A 22,051-nucleotide genomic window follows, 5' to 3' on the forward strand; every position below is an offset into this window, starting at 1 on the left:
ACCCAATTTTGTTTAAATACCTACTATGTACCAAGCACTGTGTGATTCAACAATGAGCAAAAGAACACATGGTCCCTGCTTCTATGCCTCTTTACGGTATCACTGGGAAAATAGCTCTCAGGCATTTTCCTAAACTTCAATTCCAGTTATTATGCTCAGTGACTCATCCAACACCCTATTCTCATGGATTGCTCACTGTTTTCTTCACTTCTTAAAATCCAGGGACCTACAGCTACTCCCATGGCCACAGCCTAGAACTTGTCAACACACTGAACTGCTCAATTTCTGAACTGAGTCTTCAACCACAGCTCCTCTTACTGGGTGTCTCAAAACTTCAATTCTAAAATACTTCTGAACACACCCATCCTTCAATCTATAGTCCTTTCCTGGTTTCATTTCGTTCTCAATCTAACACATCTAGATGCTTACCATAATATCCATTATTTCTTGGCCTCTCCTGTCCCTTGAATAGCAACTATTTATTGAGCACCTACACTGTGTGACTTTGGGCGCATTATTTAATTCCAAGCCTCAATGATTCTCATCTACAAAATAAATCTATACAAAATACATCGCATTGTCACAGGTTGTGAGAATTACATGACATAATGCATCAAGATTACTATGCACAGTGCATGCCAGACAGTGAATACTTTTTAAATGTTTGCTATTACTTATTACCACAACTATATTCCAGAGAATATCACAAGTGTGTGGACTGGCAACCACAAATTCGTGGTTGCAGATTCCAGCGAGACCCTCAGCAATATGGAATGCGTTCACTGACTTGAATACATGCACACACATACTCTCCATTGCCCACCAGTGGTAACTTCAAGCCTTTACCACCATCTACAAGCCCCAACCCTATCATCTCACTTATTAACAGACCTCCTGCACCCTCAAGCATCCTACTTTCTCGTGCACTTCCTCCTCCTCCTATCTCAGCAGCAGATGTGTTCTCCTACTTATCGAAGGCAAAACTTCCTAGATAAGCTTCCCCTCCAGCACTTTAAGAAACCTCACTCAACAACTTCTTTCTTCTCCAGTATCTCTTCAATCCTTCCCTCCTGGTTTTCCCCCAGGTACACATACGCTTAAATATCTCACATCTCGGGGAGTGGGGACCAGAATATTCCCTCAATTCTTTTCCCTATCTTTTAACAATGATTATGGCTTAATTTGTAGCCCAAATTTTTAAATTTTAGGATATTCAAATTTATCAATCTCTTCATTTTTTATATTTGCTTGAGCTTTTTCTATCTTCTTTAAAAACTTCTCTTTGGGTGCCTGGCTGGCTCAGTCGGTTAAGCATCCAACTCTTGGTTCTGGCTCAGGTCATGATCTCAGGGTTGTGAGATCAAGCCCTTACACTGGAATCTGTGCTGAGCGTACAGCCTGCTTGGGACTCTCTTTCTCTCTCTCCCTCTGTCACTCCACCTGCTGCTCACCCTCTGTCTAAAATATAAAACGAGGGGCGCCTGGGTGGCTCAGTGGGTTAAAGCCTCTGCCTTCAGCTCAGGTCATGGTCCCAGGGTCTTGGGATGGAGCCCCACATCGGGCTCTCTGCTCAGCAGGAGCCTGCTTCCTCCTCTCTCTCTGCCTGCCTCTCTGCCTACTTGTGATCTCTGTCTGTCAAATAAATAAATAAATAATTAAAAAAAAAATAAAAATATAAAATGAAATGAAATAAAATATAATATTCTTCTCTTACCAAGAGTAACAGGAGATTTTTCTCCTCTATTTTCTTGTAAATATTTAACATGTGCCTCTTCACATTTAGGAACTATCTGGAATATATTTTTGTGTAATCATTTAACCTACAACTATATACTGAAGAGTCCACCCTTCCCCCACTGGTCATAATGTCACTTACATCATATATTAGAGGAACCCATGTAGACATGTACTACTTCAGGGTTTTCTATTCTGTCCCATTGGTCTATTTGTTTACATACTACCTTGGTCTGCTTGGGCTGCTGTAACAAAATACCATGGACTGGATGGCTTAGAAACAACAGATGTCTATTTCTCATAGTTCTGGAGGCTGGGAAGTTCAAGATCAAAGTGCCAGCAGATTTGGTGTATGATGAGATCCTACTTCCTGGTTCAAAGACTACCCTCTTTTTGCTGTAGCCTCACATGGTGAAAGGGGCAAAGGAGCTCTATGAGGTCTCTTTACTAGGGCACTAAATCTACTCCTGGGCGCTCCACCCTTGTGACCTAATCACCCCCAACCAAGGCCCCATCTCCAAATATCATCACCTTGGCCATTAGGTCTCACCATATGAACTGACAGGTGGGAGGGGCTGGGCATTCAGGCCATAGCATACAACTATACCATACTACCTTTATTAATTACTATACTTTTAAAGTAAATTTTTATATCCAGTAAGGAAGTCTCCCTGTTGTTTCCAAAATTGTTTTAGTTATGCTCGACATTTTGCTCTTTAATGTGGACTTTAAATCAGTCTACGTTCAACCAGATAGAAAGACAAACATAACTGGTAGGATTTTGAGAGAGAAAAGGCAGAGAGATTGGGTATCTCTGACATGTCTCTGCATTTAATAGAAATAAGCCTAAATTTTCATTATTAAATATGATAGGTTTTTAGAAGGTTCTTTAGTAGCTACTTTTTAGCAGGTTAAGTAAGTTCCCCTCCTACTTTAATTTTCTAAGAGCTTAGTTGTTCATTTTGTTAGGATTTGATGAGAAGTTACGTAAGAGAAAGAAGAGGAAGAGTGAGAATTTTAAATGACCATGGATTTCCGACTGGTGGATAGATGAAGAGGTTATTCACTAAGATTTTGAGAGCTACAAGAAAAACAGATTTATGAGGGCAGATGCGGTGTTTGGTTAAATCTGAGATACTGGTGGGACATTGGTATAGACATGTGCTGTCCAATATGGCATCCTACTCACAGGTTGCTATTGGGTACTTGAAAAGTGGCTAGTCCAAATGAAATGTGCTCAAAGGGCATCATTTGAAGATGTAGTATAAAAAGAGTAAAATATTTCATTAGTATTTTTCATACTGGCTACATTTTGAATATATGGGGTTAAGTGAAATATTATTAAAATTGATTTCTCCTTTTTAAACATTTTATTTTTTTTTTATTTATTTGACAGAGAGAAATCACAACTAGGCAGAGAGGCAGGCAGAGAGAGAGGAGGAAGCAGGCTCCCCGCAGAGCAGAGAGCCCGATGCGGGGCTCGATCCCAGGACCCTGAGACCATGACCTGAGCTGAAGGCAGAGGCTTTAACCCACTGAGCCACCCAGGTGCCCCCTTTTTAAACATTTTAAAGGAGGCTACCAGAAAACTCAAAAATTATATATGTGACTCTCATTAGATTTCTGTTGGATAGCATTGCTACAGCTGTTGAGAGATGGAAATCTGATATTCATGAGATATAGATTTGTGAATTATGGCCTTACAGGTAGAGTTAAGGCCATGGGTGCTGATATGACCATGAAGTATGAAGTATGCTAAATGAGAAAAGGACTAATGCATCTAAACACATTCTGACTTATAAAATTCCGTTTACCAACAACTTCTCAGGAACGTAAATTTGCAAGGTAAGAGATACAACCATAATATAAATACTGAAATTCTATGCTCCAATGAAGCCAGAAGAAAAAAAAAAAATCACAGAAATATTATTTTAATTGAATGTAAGCTTTTTTCCACCTCTATAAAATTTGTACACACATTCAAAAAAGCTGGACGGCGAGCCCCAGATAACCCAATACTGTAAACCAACCTGATGAAAAGGGTCGTCTCTATATTCTTTTTTCACACTTGGATTAATTTGAGGATTTTCCATATCTGTCTCACTGGTACAAGATGACCGGCATTCTGCACAGTGTAACAAATCTTCCCATAATACATCTTCTGTTTCAGATTCTGGCCTTGTACTCTCAGAATCCTGTCTGGAACTTGAACAGCGAGAGCTGCAACTAGTACCCGATTTAGGGGCATCCTGAAATCAAGATATTCTTTGACATTAATACAATTTATGTACCCTTTCCAACTCAAAGGATTTTATCAGAACCATACATTGCTACTTTTTGCTACAACAACAAATACACTGTCAAATGACAGTGAAATAGAGAGCAAACATTAAAAATATGTTAGTTTTTAAGGAGTAATAAAATTTCCTCATATCAAAATTTATTAAAAAAAAAGAAAAAAATTTATTTGATTTCACATCTCAGCTCAAGTGCTATTTTGCATGCAAAGGCTGTGCCTGTTTCCTCCTAAATTTTTATACAAAGTTCAAAATTCAGGCAGGCAGACTAGCTTAGGTTTGCATGGCTATTATTTTATCAGGATATATATTGGTATTATATTATCTTTGAATATTAACCAACTTTAACTGATGTGTTTAATGAAGTTATTTTCTTACTCTCTTTTTTTAGCAAGAGTAGATCTCATGTATCTACTGTTCTAGTTTTTCAAAAAGAAGTTCAATAAATTGATGTAAAATTAATAAATAATCTATACCAGGAAGATAACTGCCAATTCACTTTTGAGATAATCTATGGTACAGAAGTGAAAAACTAAAAGGAACAAGTTAGGTAATTTCTAATCAATTTACTTTTTTCCAAGAAGTTGTTATTGTACAAAATAAGTACTTTACTCGTAAAGGTTTCATTTAATAATTCAAAATAACTTTTACTGAATAAAGAATGTTAACAGCCATCCTTATAGCCAAGTATGCTGAAATTTTCAGATTTGTTTTTAGTTATCCTCTGTCACTAAGATTGTCAATTTTACCTTTAAAATGTTTTAGATGTATCCCTTTCTTCTGCTCATGAGTTCAGGCTTTATCACCCATGTCTTGTTTGCTATAAAGAGCCTCCTAATTGACCCCTATCTGAAAGGCCTTCCCTGCTTTCCAGATTAATCTTCCTAAAGTGAGCTGGTTGGTGTTTTGTTTTGTTTTGTTTTTCCATTCCTCTGACCAAAGTCCTTCTTTGACTTCCATCACTCTTCTGGATAAAGTTCAAACTCCTTCATCAGCAGCCTTGTCTTCAAATGTGCTACTTTCGGACTTTGTTCTCCACTGGTCCCTACCACAACCTTCTCCTGCAGTGACACTGGGCTACTCCCTGGCCCCTAAACACAGCTGGTTCTTTGTCCCTCTAGCCTCTGATTAGATGTCTACCTTGTATCCTACCTTCCTTTACAGTCTCCTCAACCAAGTGTCAGGAAAACACCATTTCTATCCCTTTCTAGCTGGCTTACCTTGTTTCTGATCCTTAGTTTAGTCTTCTGGCAAAGGGGGATAAAACTATTTTCTTAAAGATACACTGAATATTAAATGAGGATTGTAGCTTTTAATACAAGCCAGGGGCTCCACAAATGTTAGTTTTAAAGATTTCTATTCAGAGTGATCCCTTTGTCCCTAAAGTGAGGTATTATTTATTTTCATGACAATAAATTTTACATTGCTATTCAGCATCTATAATACTGTCTATGTTATTAAATGTTGATGTATTTAATATTCTCAAGTAAGTCGTAACTCTCACACTGTAAGTCAACAGAAGACAAAAACCAATATTTTTGCCACCTTTACCATACGTAACAAAATATCTTGAATGAATGAGACAGGTGATTGATAATTACTTAACTGGTATTATAATGGGACACCATGAATATATATTTAGTGTGTTGATTAGGGATTTATTTGTGGGAGGAGAATTAGTTGTTTGAACAAGAAGTAAAAATGTTTTCAAAGAAAAGAATTTCAGAAAGAAAAAAGGTAAGAAACAGTCTGCTTTGTTTTACAAAAAGCACTCCAAAAATGTTTGATTCATTAATGTCAACCAGAGTACTTGAAGCATACACAGTTTTTATCACAACTGTTTTCATTAAATAGTAAGGTACAGAAAGTATTAAGTAACCAGTAAACAATCGCTAATTTAAAAAATTTTGGTATAGCTAACTTATTATCTATGACTAATTTCTGATGCAGACTTGCTAATCAGATACAGAAATACAAGATTAAAGGCCTCATGATTATTTAACTGAAACTAATGGGTGATTTCAGGGATAAGGAAGTATCTTTCTAAAAGTATCTTGCCAAATACTGATTAATAAGTGGGCCACTTTACAAATGTAAAATCTAAAACTTATGACCTATAAACACTTATATGTCAAACAGAATTTTGCCTGCAACATTTAGGTGATTAATGGTCACTTTGAATTTCACTAAAAACTGCTGAAAAATGGCTAAAAATCAGAAATTTTTGAATTAAATAGCCAAGTTAACAGCTCATTTAATTTGGTTTGGTCTGCTTATTTTAAATCTTTAGAGAGATAGCTAAAACTATGCATATAATCGAATTAAGGGGAGAAAAATTATTTGAAGGGAATAAGAATTTATAACATTAATGCTTTGTGCCAGGCAATTGTGCATAATCTTATTTAATATTAGCAATTGGACGAGGGCAGTCTTCTCTCTCTACTGTACAGACACAGAATCACAGATTCAGAGAAGTTAAATGATTTTTCCAAAGTCACTTAAACGTTCTGAGTCCAAGCCCATGGTTTCTTCATTATGCTTCTCAACAAATGCTACTTCCATTAGAGGAAAAGCTAAGTTTCAACAGGGAACAAAAACTGAAAGATACTTGTAGAGTTAAACAAAGCAGGAGAGAGTAGGAAATAGGGTAAATGCTTAAAGGAAGTTATAAATTCCACAGGATACCTCTTATTCCAGATAATCAAATAACTCCACCACCATCATCCAGGAGACTAGAAGACTAGAAGAAAACAACCAGATATAAACAGCAGAGAGCAGAAAAGGGAAGAAACTGGGGCAGGGGTCGGGGTGGGAGAGTTGAGGCGTAGAAGGAAGGGGGTGGGGGGTGTTAAGTGAAAGTCTACACACTAAATGACAAGATCACCACCTCACACCCCCAAATCCCTTGATGCCAAACACCATGGCTGCCTAGTATAGTATCTACTACTCCCACACCACCAGAAGATTGGATGATTCTTCCAGAAAAACTAAAAACCCCTAAAAGTATTTCTACAGATACTGACATATGGGAGGCTTAAAACAAATGGCTGTGCCCTAACCAGCCATTTTATGGAGAAGACCACAAGTTCTACCCAGACACAAAGTGCCTTCCAAAATGCTTTCTTTGTGTCTCACCCTTAAAGGAAAAATATCACCCTGCAATTTGAAGTGAACAGAATAATAAACACATAAAGTTGTAAAAAACACAACACTGTTCTATCCTGTCTCAATATCACTTCTTCAAAGGAATTTTTCTTTTGCTTTTTTTAAAATACCTTGAGGTTAAGCTTGATTTGAGAATCAAAATCTTCTTGAACTGAAATGCAGCTTTTAAAATATTTTTTAGTCTAAAGCTCCCTACTTTGCAGATAAAGAATTTGAAGACCAGGTTTTATTTTTAAGTAGTCTTTTACTTTATTAAAAAAAGATTTTAAAACAATCAATGCCTACTAGCTAATTAACGGTGTTACTTAGCTTGAAATCCAGAAGATTTTAGGCAACATACTTATTTAAAAGATAAGGTCAGTAGGATACGGATCTGTTCCTTCAAGAATCTCAAGAGTTCAACATATAGCTGCAAACCAAGAAGGGAAAGATTCTGGGGTGAGAAAAGTACCTCCAAAGCCAAACAATTTATCTATTGGAGAGTGAAGACGTCCTTCTATAGAAGGTCCTAAATCCCTTCCAGTACGAACTGGCTTCTGACTGTACTTAGTTAGTGTAAGACTGAGAAATTCACAAGACTGAATTTCACAAGGAACAGGGGACAGTGTATCAGATGATCTCGGTTAAGGCATCAGCAGACACAGTGGCATTAGTTGTGTCTAATGGCAGCCACTGGGAGAAGAAACACAGCTACAGTCACCACTAAGATTACATAGAGATTCAACCACAGAGAAGATTATATGAAGAACAAGTAACTCTTCTCAGCTTAAAACAATCAAGGTATTCACACTCCAGCACAGCATAATATATGATTTTTCAAATGATCATTTTCAAATGATGCCCTACATCATCAAGAAAAAAAATTCTAATACAGTCTAAAAGAGAAGGCAATGTTTATCAAAAAAGTGTCATAAGTGACATTTGCCTTCAAGTGAGATAATGAAATGTTCTGTCCTTAGAATAAAAACTGCAAATACATTTGAATGAAATTCTTTTTCTATTGAAATAGCTTCAAGAGATGCAATAACTTCAAGAGATGTGATAAAGTTATAAAACTGTTTAGAGAAAAACAAGTATTAATAAAGACAGAATCAAAGAAGAAACAATTGAATTTTTTTAGAATGGGCAACTTAGTAACTAGTGATAGTAACATGAAGAAAGTCACTTAGAATAACTCTGCTATGATCCAGAAGCTATAAAGCCTTTCAAATTGTGAAAAAGACTAACACAGGAGTTCACAAAGTGTCTCTCTAGGATGGTTGTCTTTAAAAGTAAACAAACTGAACGTATGAGTCTTCAGAGATATTGCACAAAATGAATACAAATGTGTAGCACTCTATCATGTGTCTAATACCTAAATCTAAAACTGTTACTCTATAAATCCAGATCATATAACACGATAATTGATACTGATGGGAAATATTTACTTCAATAATTATATTCAGTTGACAGAAGTTGTAAATTAGTAACTCATAAAATAGGTATGTATGCATATAGGATAAAGTATATACCTCATTAGGGTAATGTTTCTTATAATGGTGTGACTTTCTGTTCCGAAGAATGCTCTCAGAAGTCCTGTCCACATGACGGCGTAAGGGGTACCCTGTTTCAGGACCTTCCTCACTGGAGACTTCATCAGAGACATTTGTTATTGTCCTTTGAGTATCCTAAGTTGGGAGTACACAAAGAGAATTACTGGTAATTTATGACTGTAGCTTTAAAATCGCAAAATTTTACATTATACGTACATGCAGGTACACCTTCAAATATCTTCAAAACCTCAAAGTGATTGAGTAGTATTACCTGATCTTCTTTAAAACTGTCTTAAATTAGTGACTATACTGTTATTTTAACTTTAAGAGTAATTCAACAACCATTTGTCAAATACTATCCTATTACATTTTTGTTCAGGAAAGGATTTGAAATAGCTTAGAAAATTAAAAATATAAAATAGGACAAAAGTAGAAAAGAGACCATTTAAAAGAAGTTGAGAAAAAGAAGATGAATTAATTACACTATTTCTACAAACCCCAAATGCCAGCAATGATTTAATAATGACACAAGGCAGGAGGAAGTGGAGTTGTATGTGTGACACAGACAACATTATGTGCATATCAATTTGTAAGAGACATCCAGATTTTGGAAATTCTGAAACTGAGAACGCCAGAGCTTAAGTTCTATTGATATTTTCACGTTCCTCTCATATAACTTCATTAGGTAACAAATAGCTGAAAATGTGTTTGAAAGCTGTATGACTAAAAACTAATCTGTTGAGTGATGATAGTGATGTGAGGCTCACATTATCAGAGAGCTAAATGCTTCAAAAATCTAAAATCAGAGTAAGGGATTCTATTTCACTGCAGCCCCATGCTATTGATTGTATAGCTACTGGTAATGAAAACACATGCATTGCCAAGTAGTTAGCACATACTTCACTCAAAATTGAAAAATCAACACAAATGTTCATGCTCACATTTCTATATGTAACAGAAACATTTTTAATTTGTCCATAATTTTATTTTTACTGTGTTTTCTTCTTCTTTTTTTTTTTTTTTAAGATTTTATTTATTTATTTGTCACAGAGAGAGAGAGCAAGAGAGCGAGCACAGGCAGAGACAGAGAGAGAAGCATGCTCCCTGCCGAGCATGGAGCTCGATGTGGGACTCGATCCCAGGACGCCGGGATCATGACCTGAGGCGAAGGCAGCCGCCTAACCAACTGAGCCACCCAGGTGTCCCTCTTCTTTTTTTTTTTTAAAGATTTTATATTTATTTGACAGAGAGATCACAAGTAGGCAGAGAGGCGGGGGGGGGGGGGGGGGGGGGGGGGAGGAAACGGAAACAGGCCCCCTGCTGAGCAGAGAGCCCGACATGGGGCTTGATCCCAGTACCCTGAGATCATGACCTGAGCCAAAGGCAGAGGCTTAACCCACTGAGCCACCCAGGTGCCCCAATTTACTGTAAGTTTTTTTAAAGAAAAAATTAACCCCCAAAATTTAGTGAAACAAAGACAGAGATGATACTGCATTAGGCTTTGTTACAATAAATGCAGGATTTCTTTACTATTTTGGAAAAGTAAACAAATAATTGTTATTCTTAACAACTATATCCCTAATAAGATTTTTTTTTTTCAAATTGAAAACAAACGTGTTGACCCCAAAGGTAATGAAGGTAGGAAAAAACAAGGTAATATTTTCTTATGGGGAACAAGAATGAAAGGCCAGATTTCTAGTTCAGTTTCTAAAGTAATTTAGATGTTCCATTTAAACAAATTCGCACACACACACAAATGAGGAAAGAGAAGACAAGGTTCAACAAACATCAACTATAAATTATGAAGTGCCTTAGTATTTTGGAAAAATTGGAGCATCAATCAATTCAGAAGATGCATGTTACACTGGAAATCAAATTTATTCATGTAACCTTATTTGATTTCCAGCTTTATCAGTGTGATGTGTAATGGCTCACAGAATAAATTCTGGAGCAAATACAGAATTCAAAGGTGATTCCAATGTCTAAGTCACTTTCCATTCATTGATGTAAAATCACACAAGCAAACTATTTTATTTTTATTTTAATCATTTTGGTGTGTGTTCAAACCTGTATTTTATTCCTCTTTTTAGCTCTTTTATTATGTTAGTCACCATACAGTAAGTCATTTGTTTTTGATACAGTGTTCCAAGATTCATTGTTTGCATATAACATACAGTGCACCATGCAATACGTGTCTTCCTTAATACAAGCAAACTATTTTAAAAATCACACTTACTTTGCTGGGAATGTTCCTCAGTGTTCCCGGGTGCCAGGCTGCCTCTTCTGGTCGAACAGTTTCACACTGAGGTTCATGGCTTTGGATTCCCTCTTCACTGCTTTTAACAGTCTTTTTCCCTTCAAGGGATACATAGCCATTGTCAGTCTCCGTTGATTTATCAATTGAATTCTTTGCTTTCTTTGATCTAAAAAGAAAAAATTGCAAAAGCATGTTATGTGTGGACTTGCTTATTTTGGATGCATTACTGAGAGAAATTATGATCTGTTAATAATTAAATCTGGTAGTTATTTCTCAGAATTTTAATGGCTACCTTATTTTTATAATAAGTAACTTGGAAATATAATACCTATCATATAAAATAAATCAATAGTTGTAAATCAATGTCCTCATTCAGCTTACTTGATGGGTTTTTAAGTCTTAACAAATAGCAATTCTAAGAGACATGCCTAACTTACCAAACAACTCTTGGTCAAAATCACTTGGTCTTTGTGCAAAATCTATGATCAAAATTTTGCCAGTTTTATTATGGTTAACAATGTATATTGTAAAGTTTTATTTAAAACACTGTTTCTGGGGTGCATGGGTGGCTCAGTGGGTTAAAGCCTCTGCCTTCAGCTCAGGTCATGATCCCAGGGTCCTGGGATTGAGCCATGTCAGGCTCTATGCTGGGCAGGAAGCCTGCTTCCTTCCTGTTTCTCTGCCTGTGTCCCTGCCTACTTGTGATCTCTGTCAAATAAATAAATAAATAAAATCTTAAAAAAATAAAAAATAAAAAAGTTTCTTAATTATTAGGTTAATTTGCGTTAGTGGTTTAACTTGGTTTTAACACTTCCATTTACCCAAATACTTTTAGTATATATATATAAATATCTCTGATAAATTCATTTTAGTGTGCAAAGGAGCCATAGGACCTACTGTAACATAAAAATAGAAAAGAAAAGGAAATTCTTATAATACAAGTTTCTAAATAATGGAAGAAGTAGAAATGAAGAAAACCAAAAAAATAAAGAAGTAACTTCTTTCACCCACTGAAATAGTCCTGAAAAAATAGTACTATCATGTAGCCATTAATTACCTAAAAGGCTACAAATGACATTCTTCATTTATAGGAACTTAATTTCTTCAATACACAAAATACAACATGGAAAGTAATAAATAAGACATTTTGATTAATAGGCTAAAGCTTGAGGGGTCTTCTTCAGAGACTACAGTGGGTGATAGAATAGCTATCCAAAAGAAATGGTTAGTAGAAATACAGTTTAAGCCCCACACAAAATTTAAATGTGCTAAATGCAGATTAAGTTTATCATGAAATTTATTGAAAAGCAATTGCATTTAACTTTACTTAAATAAATCCCCTTGAATTTTCTGCAGAGTATCCATTTTGTAAGAAAAAAAAATTAGTATACTGCCTTCATACAAGTCAAAAAAACAAAAGTGTTTCAAAACGCAGAAAAGAGGGGCACCTGAGTGGCTCTCAGTTTGTTAAGCGTCTGACTTTGGCCAGGTCATGATCCCAGGGTCCTGGGATGAGCCAGAGTCGGGGTGGTGGTGGGCGGGAGGGAGGGAGTTCCCTTCCCTGCTCAAAGGGTAGTCTGCTTCTCTCTCCCTGGGCTCCTCTCCCCGCCCATGCTTGCGAGTGCTCTCTCACTCTCTCAAATAAACAAACAAATAATCTTAAAAAAATGCACAAAAGAATCACCTTTAACACTAGAGTTACTCAGTCCTACTGGAATCTTTCAGAACTGTATAGGACTTTAGACCTCACCTATTCTAAATGTTCATTTTGGAAACAATGGATCAGAAATTTAAAAGGTCTAAGCCACTTATGTAAGGTCCCACAATCACTTAGAGGCAAAGCTAGCACTAGAATACAGACCTTCTGACCAAGAGGTTAATTATATTCTCTATACCACCTCCAACTGCCCACTCCTGAGGCTATTCCCTGATAGGATTTCTTCTCCACACACTCATCAAAGCCTAGAAAGCTTTTGTTTTATACAAACAGACCCCTCTCCCTTCTGACCTTCTCCTGCAAGGTTACTAAAGGGGACAGACCTCACTTCCTACATGCTTCACAGAGCTCTGATGCTTTCTGATAATTCAGAACACATCCCAACAGAGTTCCAAGGTTCAGAAGTCCTGTCTTCTGACCCTTTTCTTTCTCTATGACCCTAAGAGACATGGCAACACCAAGGGAAAGAGCCACAGAACAAAGACTACTTAAAAGTGGCAGAGGGAGGTGCGCCTGGGTGGCTCAGTCCTTAAACATCTGCCTTCCGCTCAGGTTATAATCCCAGGACCCTAGGATCAAGCTCCGCACCGGGCTCCCTGCTCAGCCCGAGGCCTACTTCTCCCTCTCCTGTCCCCCTGCTTGTGTTTCCTCTCTTGCTATATTTCTCACTATCAAATAAATAAATAAACAGATAGATAAAATCTTAGAAAAAAAAAACAGTGGCAGAGAGGAGGAAAATGGATTAGAGAAGAGAAAGGGCAAAAACAAAATAAAAGGTACAGAGAAAACTTGTACCTTTTCTCTGTAATAAAAGAAATAAAAATAATAAAATAAACTAAAAAGTGATAAAAACACCAGCTACTAATTATCCCCATTACTTTGTGCAATGTGTAGATATAGAAAAAGACCAAGGGTGGTAAAGATCCTAATATCTTAAAAATGTGAGAAACTCAAAAGACAGAGAAGGCATTAGGGCGCCTGGGTGGCTCAGTGGGTTAAGCCTCTGCCTTCAGCTCGGGTCATGATCTCAAGGTACTGGGATCGAGCCCCGCATCGGGCTCTCTGCTCAGCAGGTGGCCTGCTTCTGCCTCTCTCTCTGCCTGCCTCTCCGCCTGCTTGTGATCTCTCTGTCAAATAAATAAACAAAATACTAAAAAAAAAATTTATTATTAAAAAAAAAAAAGACAGAGAAGGCGTGTGCTGGAAAGGTATGTATGAAGTTTCCTGGAAATTACACTGGACTGGAAAAATGGGAGAAAGGAGTTGAACAAGGGAAAAGAAGACTGGAGAGTTGGCAGAACCATTAATGGGGATAGGCAAGAGGAGAAATGTATTTTGGAGGAAGGACAGAAATGCTGGACCTCAAGGGCTTAGGAAAACTGTTAGATCACTAGGCAGTTTAAAACATTCCCTGGAGGCCAGCAGTCAGAGTAGAAAAAGTGCCTGAAAACTTGCAGAGGGAACCAGAACCCTAGAGGGCAAGAAGATAAGGGCCTTGTGAAAAGGGCACGGAAACAGTAGTAAGTGCTGCTTCAGGGATTTTGTAAGGGGAATGTGCACCTTCCTTACCAGGACCCAGTCAAGACTGGTAAGCACTAGTAGTACCCACTACACACACCTTTCAGCTATCTCCCCTCCTCTCTTTATCTCTGCCTACTTGCCGTCTCCTCTGGGTTGTTTCTTTCCCCACTATCTCCTCAAAGCACACCGGACACTCTCAGGAGGCGTGAATAGTAAGTTGACAGCTTGCTGAATTTTCTCAAGAAAATGCGCGTAAGTTGCAAACCAAGCTGAAAGGACAAAGAAAATACTAAATATACACACCACCCTCGGAGTTTACAAAGTAGCTCAAAATACAAATTGAGGCAGCTTGGCTGTAGCTGGTAATAATACCTCTCACACGAAAACTGTGGCCACAGCACGGCAGGGGCAACCCAGCCGCAGCCAAGAACGGCGCCTGCGTCGAGGGCAAGTTTAGGCAAGGTGTCAGGCGAAGCCCGATGGGGTTGGGAAGGGGTTACATCCAGAGATTAACTGAATCAATATGGAGGACAAACGAGAACCAGGTTTTTCAGTGGTAGGGAAGGAAGATATAAGGACAAGATCAAATGAACTTTGAGGTACTGTATTTGAACTGGAGCTATCATTGCAAATCCATGGCTTATGATACATCTAAATACAGAGGCAAATATAAATGTAGAGGAACACACACACCTTTCTAGCTCTAGCCCCAAGGTCTAAAGGTAGTAACACCGCAACAGCAATAAGCACTTCTGGCACTCTCACTCTCTACCTTGCTCTCTACCACCCTCCTCAAAGAAATGACTGACTCCAGGGCTGAGGCAGAGGAAGGATAAACTGCACCTAAAACATTGTGCGGCCCTAGAAAGAAAGAAGTGATCAAAGAATGAAAGGGACATATCAAAAAAGACAAACTGTTCAAAGGGTTCCATTGGCCAATTTAGGCCAATCTGATCATCAAAATGAATAATGACATTAATAAATTGAATAAAATAGAAATCCATGAGTAAATAAATAGGGGAAAGCTTATCCTTCAGAAAAATGCCAGTAAATGCAGAAGGAATGACGGAGTTAGAAAAAAAAATCACCACTTGGCAACCATCATAGCAGTAATTCTGGTAATAATCATTAATGCATGTTAAAAAACTAGGTGAAGATGGGATGAGGAATGAGTTATTTTTTATAATCTTAATGTGTCTCCACACAGGACATTTGTTGATTATAAAGGGAAAAACAAATTTACAATGGAGAAATCTGGCAGATATTACATTAAATGTAAATACCAAAGGGACAAATTTTATGTTGTTTGCCATGATGCAATGAGAAGAACTAACTATCACTTTTATGGTATTCCTGCCAAATTTGCATAACTTGGGTTTCATGAAGAAACATCACACTACTAACTCAGTATTATGCTGCTAATTGTTAAACTAGCTCTCCACAAGTAAAAAGTCCTTCCTTGTTTATGGTGTTCCCTGATTTCGATGGTGTAAATAATCCCACCATGGCCAATTTCAACTACTAAATGATAATGTGGCCCTAGGAGTTGGGAAGAGATAGGCACATTCCAGACTCACAAGTCACTAGTAAGTCTGATCCCTACCAGGGGCATAAACCCAAATTAAGGGACTTTGTGCAAAGTGACTACCTTGTAGTCTTCAAAAATGTGAAAACCATGTAACTTGAGGAAAGGCTGATGTCTGCTCCAGAATGAAGGACTAGAGAGACATGATCACTGTGTGCAGCCATGATCCCAGATTAGAGCTTCTGGAGAAGGAACAAGGCTATTAATAGCGACAATCAGCAGAATTTAAATGGGGTCTCTGAGTGAAAGACATGTGGGAGGTCTTTGCAATGCTCTCTCCACTTTTCTGTAAGTTTGAAATTGTTTAAAAACAAAATCATATCTTTTAAAAAGTACAACTGATTTGTAACCGATTAGGATATTGTGGATTTGAGCATAGGGAAAATGCTGAAAGGACAAAGAGCTGGGAGGGCTATATTCCAATTAATGTAAGTAAAGAGGATTAAAGCATCACTGCTCTGGGTGATGTCTAGTGCTGCTTCTTCCCTCATAGTGACATTAACAGTTGAAATTAAGAACCTCACAGAATAATATTTATTTCTCAAAAGGAACACAGGTTACCAAGACTCAGATGTTTAATTACACATTGCCTTGTTTTAGAGCAGAAAGATACCATGGAAAGGCAGTGGGACTAAGAGATTTACTTAAAATACTAATATTGTAAAATTCTACTTAGACTGTTTTTTAAAGGGAAGCTACTTCATTTAAATCAACTTTTAAGAATGTACAAAAGTAAATTAAGGCAAAGTGAAGAGCATTTTGGTTTTAAAGTAAGCATAGACTTCTAAATCATCATTCTCTACCCAAAATAAAAAACAGGGGAAGAGGGCGCCTGGGTGGCTCAGTAAGACATCCAACTCTTAATTTCAGCTCAGGTCTTGATCTCAGGGTCATGAGTTCAAGCCCTGTACTGGGCTGTTTAAAAAAAATAAATGAAATAAAATTAAATTAAAAACAGGGTAGAAAGAAGCTGGTATCAGGAATTAAAACACTGCAGTGTAGAAAAAAATGGTACTTCTTAGTAATATCCACAAAAAAAAATACCTTTTGACAGCTACACTGAATGCATGTAATACACTCATTTAGTAAAAGCAGAGTTAACAATTTTTGCTTAGATCAACCCAAACACCATGAGTCACAGGCACGTGGGCAGTGAGGTTAGCACTGCCTTGAAAACAGGAGACATACAAATCTACAGTGATCTTACTTATTCTGTGATAGAAGTATTTCCTGCATTGGATTTTGAACAAAAAGCATTTACAAAGAAACAATGTGCAATTCCACTACCATGGTTAAGGGTTGCTATATTTTATAACTTCAGAGCTAATTCTGTAACTCGCCTAATGCATTAATCTTTGACTGGAATGACCTGTGTAGAATTTTCTTTAAAACATTATGCTTGCCATTCAGGAAGGATAGCTCTATGTCGCAAATACACATAGGAGGAAATGACTTTTAGAAACTTAAGTAATCTAATTAGTATAGTTCCTTTGTGAAATGAATGATGATTTTTGGTCTTTTCTGAAAAAATGCAAATAAATGTACAACCTACACCATAAATAAATCATAAAACTGGATGTGTTTTTCAACATTTAACTGAAGAGTTAATACAGCTCTTAAAGAATTTACTAGCTTATGAAATCTCAAATGTATTGTATCAAACAGGAAAACCAGTATGTTTCTTTTTTTTTTTTTTTTTAAAGATTTTATTTATTTATTTGACAGAGAGAGATCATAAGTAGGCAGAGAGGCAGGCAGAGAGAGTGAGAGGGAAGCAAGCTCCCTCCCGAGCATAGAGCCCGATGTGGGACTCGATCCCAGGACCCTGAGATCATGACCTGAGCCGAAGGCAGCGGCTTAAACCACTGAGCCACCGAGGCGCCCCAGTATGTTTCTACTTGAAAAAACTCATCAGGGAAAGAAGCTGAGAGTATTTATTTACTGGTGCTCTAGAAAATACTCAGGGGTACATCAATAGATCCAACTGAAGATCATCCTTCCAGTACTAAAGGACATTAGAGAGTGGTTATGGGGAAAGTTAATAGCAACAAATAACTCTTGTTCTAAAACATGGTATGAAATTTCTAGTCCTGCTCTCATTTCTATAAAGGAGCGGGGGGCTAGAGTAACAGGACGCATACAATCTCAGATATAAGAAAATGACACAGGAGCCTCCATATTACCATCACAGCTGTGAGCAGCTATGCATACACCTTGAAGATATGCTAACAAAGACTTTCAAAGATTTCTGGGTCTGTATATTTCCCTAAGTATCCTTTACAACACCTAAGTTTGAGAGGTATGCACCAAATTATGAATTATGTACCAGATTTATGTATAAATAAATATAAATAATAAATATAAATAACTGTTCTAGAACTAGTCCAATTCTAAAACAGAGTGGCTACAGCAATGTTAATGACTTATCTAGTTGTGGCATAAGTTATTTTAAAAAATCTGGGATATACTGACATTTATATGGTCTTCATCCTTGTCTGTGGGAGACAGACTTCACTTAGTTTACAGATTAAATGACTGAACTATTTAAACTGCAGCCACTGAAAACCAAATTTTTAATCCTTGTACCAAAAATTTATGGTGGGACGACCACTCTTACTTACATTATATAGTGTACTTCATTATGGGAAGAAAGCCAATTTATTAAATCTTTAACATTCATTTAAGTGTTAAAAACATTCAATATGGAGGTTAAATGGGACAGCAATCTTTAAGGTAGTCGGTCAGGGGGCACCTGGGTGGCGCAGTTGGTTAAGTGTCCGACTCTTTTTTTTTTTTTTTAAAGATTTATTTATTTATTTATTTATTTGACAGAGATCACAAGTAGGCAGAGAGGCAGGTAGAGAGAGAGAGAGGAGGAAGCAGGCTCCCCACTGAGCAGAGAGCCCGATGCAGGGCTCGATCCCAGGACCCTGGGATCATGACCTGAGCCGAAGGCAGAGGCTTTAACCCACTGAGCCACCCAGGTGCCCCAAGTGTCCGACTCTTGGTTTCGGCTCAGGTCATGATCTCAGGTTTGTGGGATCTAGCCCAGTGCCGGGTTCTGCACTCAGCACAGAGTCCGCTTAAGTGAGACTCTCTCTCCCTCTGCCCCTCCACTCCCCCTTACAAAAAATAGGCAGTAACCTCTTCGATATCAGCCACAGCAACTTCTTTCAAGATATGTCTCCAAAGGCAAAGGAAACAAAAGCAAAAATGAACTTTTGGGACTTCATCAAGATCAAAAGTTTCTGCACAGCAAAGGAAACAGTCAACAAAACAAAAAGGCAACCCACGGAATGGGAGAAGATATTTGCAAATGACAGTACAGACAAAAGGTTGATATCCAGGATCTATAAAGAACTTCTCAAACTCAACACACACAAAACAGATAATCATATCAAAAAATGGGCAGAAGATATGAACAGACACTTCTCCAACGAAGACATACAAATGGCTATCAGACACATGAAAAAATGTTCATCATCACTAACCATCAGGGAGATTCAAATTAAAACTACATTGAGATACCACCTGACACAGTTAGAATGGCCAAAATTAGCAAGACAGGAAACAACGTGTGTTGGAGAGGATGTGGAGAAAGGGGAACTCTCTTACACTGTTGGTGGGAATGCAAGTTAGTGCAGCCACTTTGGAGAACAGTGTGGAGACTCCTGAAGAAATTAAGAATAGAGCTTCCCTATGACCCTGCAATTGCACTGCTGGGTATTTACCCCAAAGATACAGATGTAGTGAAAATAAGGGCCATCTGTACCCCAATGTTTATTGCAGCAATGGCTACGGTCGCCAAACTGTGGAAAGAACCAAGATGCCCTTCAACGGATGAATGGATAAGGAAGATGTGGTACATATACACAATGGAGTATTATGCCTCCATCAGAAAGGATGAATACCCAACTTTTGTAGCAACATGGACGGGACTGGAAGAGATTATGCTGAGCGAAATAAGTCAAGCAGAGAAAGTCAAGTATCATATGGTCTCACTTATTTGTGGAGCATAACAAATAACATGGAGGACATGGGGAGATGGAGAGGAGAGGGAGTTGAGGGAAACTGGAAGGGGAGATGAACCATGAGAGACTATGGACTCTGAAAAACAACCAGAGGGTTTTGAAGGGGCGGGGGGGTGGGGTGGGGGTGGGGGTGGGAGGTTGGGGAACCAGGTGGTGCGTAATAGGGAGGGCACGTACTGCATGGCGCACTGGGTGTAATGCCAAAACAATGAACACTGTTATGCTGTAAATAAACAAATAAACGAATAAAAAAAAAACACAAAAAAACCCACAAACAACCCCCACCCCTACAAATACCCTCCACAGTCTTTAAATAAAAAGAAAAAATAAAGGCCAGGTCAGCTAGGCATGTGAGTTAACATGTGGCCTGGTTTTACTCTGGCATCTGTCTCTAATCCGCCAAGTCAATTTATATTGACTGTTTTTCAGTGATATTGTGATGATGAAATTAATCCTAAAGGACTCGTTAAAAACAAACAAAAAAACAGTATCCGAATTCCGAAATAGGTATTATGCTGAAGAAATATACTATCTAGATGAAATTCTTCCTACTCAATCTTTTTAGTAGATATTATAATTATGCTAATTTAAGACTATAATTCTTTGAAACTAAAGTACTAAATACTTAGGAAATATGGTTGATTTCCACATCTTTGTAAACTGATATTTTCTTTGGCTTTGTTTTCTTAGTTTCATAGAGTTCTTTTACATAAACACTATTTTTTTTAAATGAGAAATATGTCTTGTTTAAAAAAATAGTTTTATCTTAAGAATGAAATGTACTTAGAATCTATAAATAGGGCCTTTCCAACTTATAAACACAGATTGTAAAAATAGTAGTTTTCATCTTAACATCTAGAAAACCAAAAGACACTATACACAAACTTAGACATTTGAGGGGCTATACATTTATTTTCACATCAGTGATGCTAATTCAGATACCTTAATGGAAATATCCAGCTTTTCAATTTATTATCACCAGAAACAATTTTAAGTCTCAGCTGATCTTCCAGTTTAAGGCCTTTCTAACTTATCAAAACTTGAAAGAACAAGACATCATTAAGATTTCAGAACTCAATTTAGAACTTCCAAAATTAACATTTTTCTTAAGATCTTTTTGTACCTAATATTTAAAACATTCTCATTCATATGCTAGCAAATCAGTTCCAAATGAAATAGCTAAAAATAGTACAACTTTAAAAACATTTAGATTATAAAGTTGTCACTTTAAAGAGAATAAATCCAAAGGGATTTAGCCATTACATTATCAATGACTGGTAGTCAAGGTCACTCTACAGCCCAAAGGAAGAAAATTGAAGTCTGAATCTCATTTGACTAAAGAAACACAGCAGAAATCCAAAGGCACTAAAACCTACTGATCTAGGGGAATTTTGAATGCTATGTAACAGAAGATCAGTTTTGGACAACCCAAACAACTAAATGATTCCCCCAAAGCAAAACACAGTCACTGTGTTATTTATTTTATAACTGCTCATTTCATCAGAAAGTCTTGCAATATGTGTGTTAAGACACTGATGTTACAGAGATAAAATTATCACATCCTACTGTCAGAAAAGAGAGCTATTTATTAAAAGAAAAAAAAACAGAGACAGAAAGCAATTCAAATTCAAAACAAAACACAATAAAATAAAACAAAATGTAAATCTTTTCTGGATGAAGAAGAGGTGGTTGCAATAGTTAGGGGATCCAAATTAATGCCACGTTATTTCAAACTATTAGGTTTTTGTGCAATTTCCCTCAAAATTACAAGCAATGAAAATACCCCAGGATACAACTGCTTAATTTTCCAATGCATGACAAACTTGATCATAAAAGCACAATCACAATACTAATTATATTAGGAGAGGAGTTAGCAAAAGTGTTCAAAATAGTTATGTGCAGTATCCCTTTTCTTGACTTATTAACTTAGCAACTTTTATCGTTATACTCAGTTTACTCCGTATACGCAATAGTTTGATCATACCATCTTAACATTTTTTACATTTATTACACGTCTATAGAAACTAATAAAATAACTCTGAAATGTTCTGAATTAACTTTTCCAAAATAATAATACAAGACTGAGTTAGGTTTATTTTTGCAGTTTGCCATAATTACATTTTCCTATTTGGTAAATGTTTACTATGATACAAACTATACAAAAAGCCTAATTTGACCTTTAGTGCCGATAAAAACAGAATAATCAATTTAA

General features: G+C 37.1%; 1 protein-coding gene across 9 annotated transcripts in view; it reads right to left on the reverse strand.

Moving 5' to 3' along the window:
• Positions 1-22,051, reverse strand: part of PHTF2 (putative homeodomain transcription factor 2) — a 151,320-nt gene that overhangs the window by 49,179 nt on the left and 80,090 nt on the right. For 8 of the 9 annotated variants that reach the window (XR_006820598.1, XR_006820597.1, XR_006820592.1 and 5 more), the window contains 3 exons: positions 10,965-11,151; positions 8,708-8,863; positions 3,765-3,983 (listed from right to left, as the gene is read on the reverse strand). Coding sequence is in view for 2 of the 9 variants with exons in the window: in XM_046021622.1 (XP_045877578.1) it covers positions 3,765-3,983; positions 8,708-8,863; positions 10,965-11,151 (562 nt within the window). In the remaining 7 variants the exon portion in view is untranslated. Of the gene's footprint in view, positions 1-3,764; positions 3,984-8,707; positions 8,864-10,964; positions 11,152-22,051 lie in introns of those variants that run through there. The other variant, XM_046021623.1, reaches the window with a different exon arrangement.

The sequence above is a fragment of the Meles meles genome, chromosome 10, assembly GCF_922984935.1.
Source record: "Meles meles chromosome 10, mMelMel3.1 paternal haplotype, whole genome shotgun sequence".
Taxonomy (NCBI): domain Eukaryota; kingdom Metazoa; phylum Chordata; class Mammalia; order Carnivora; family Mustelidae; genus Meles; species Meles meles.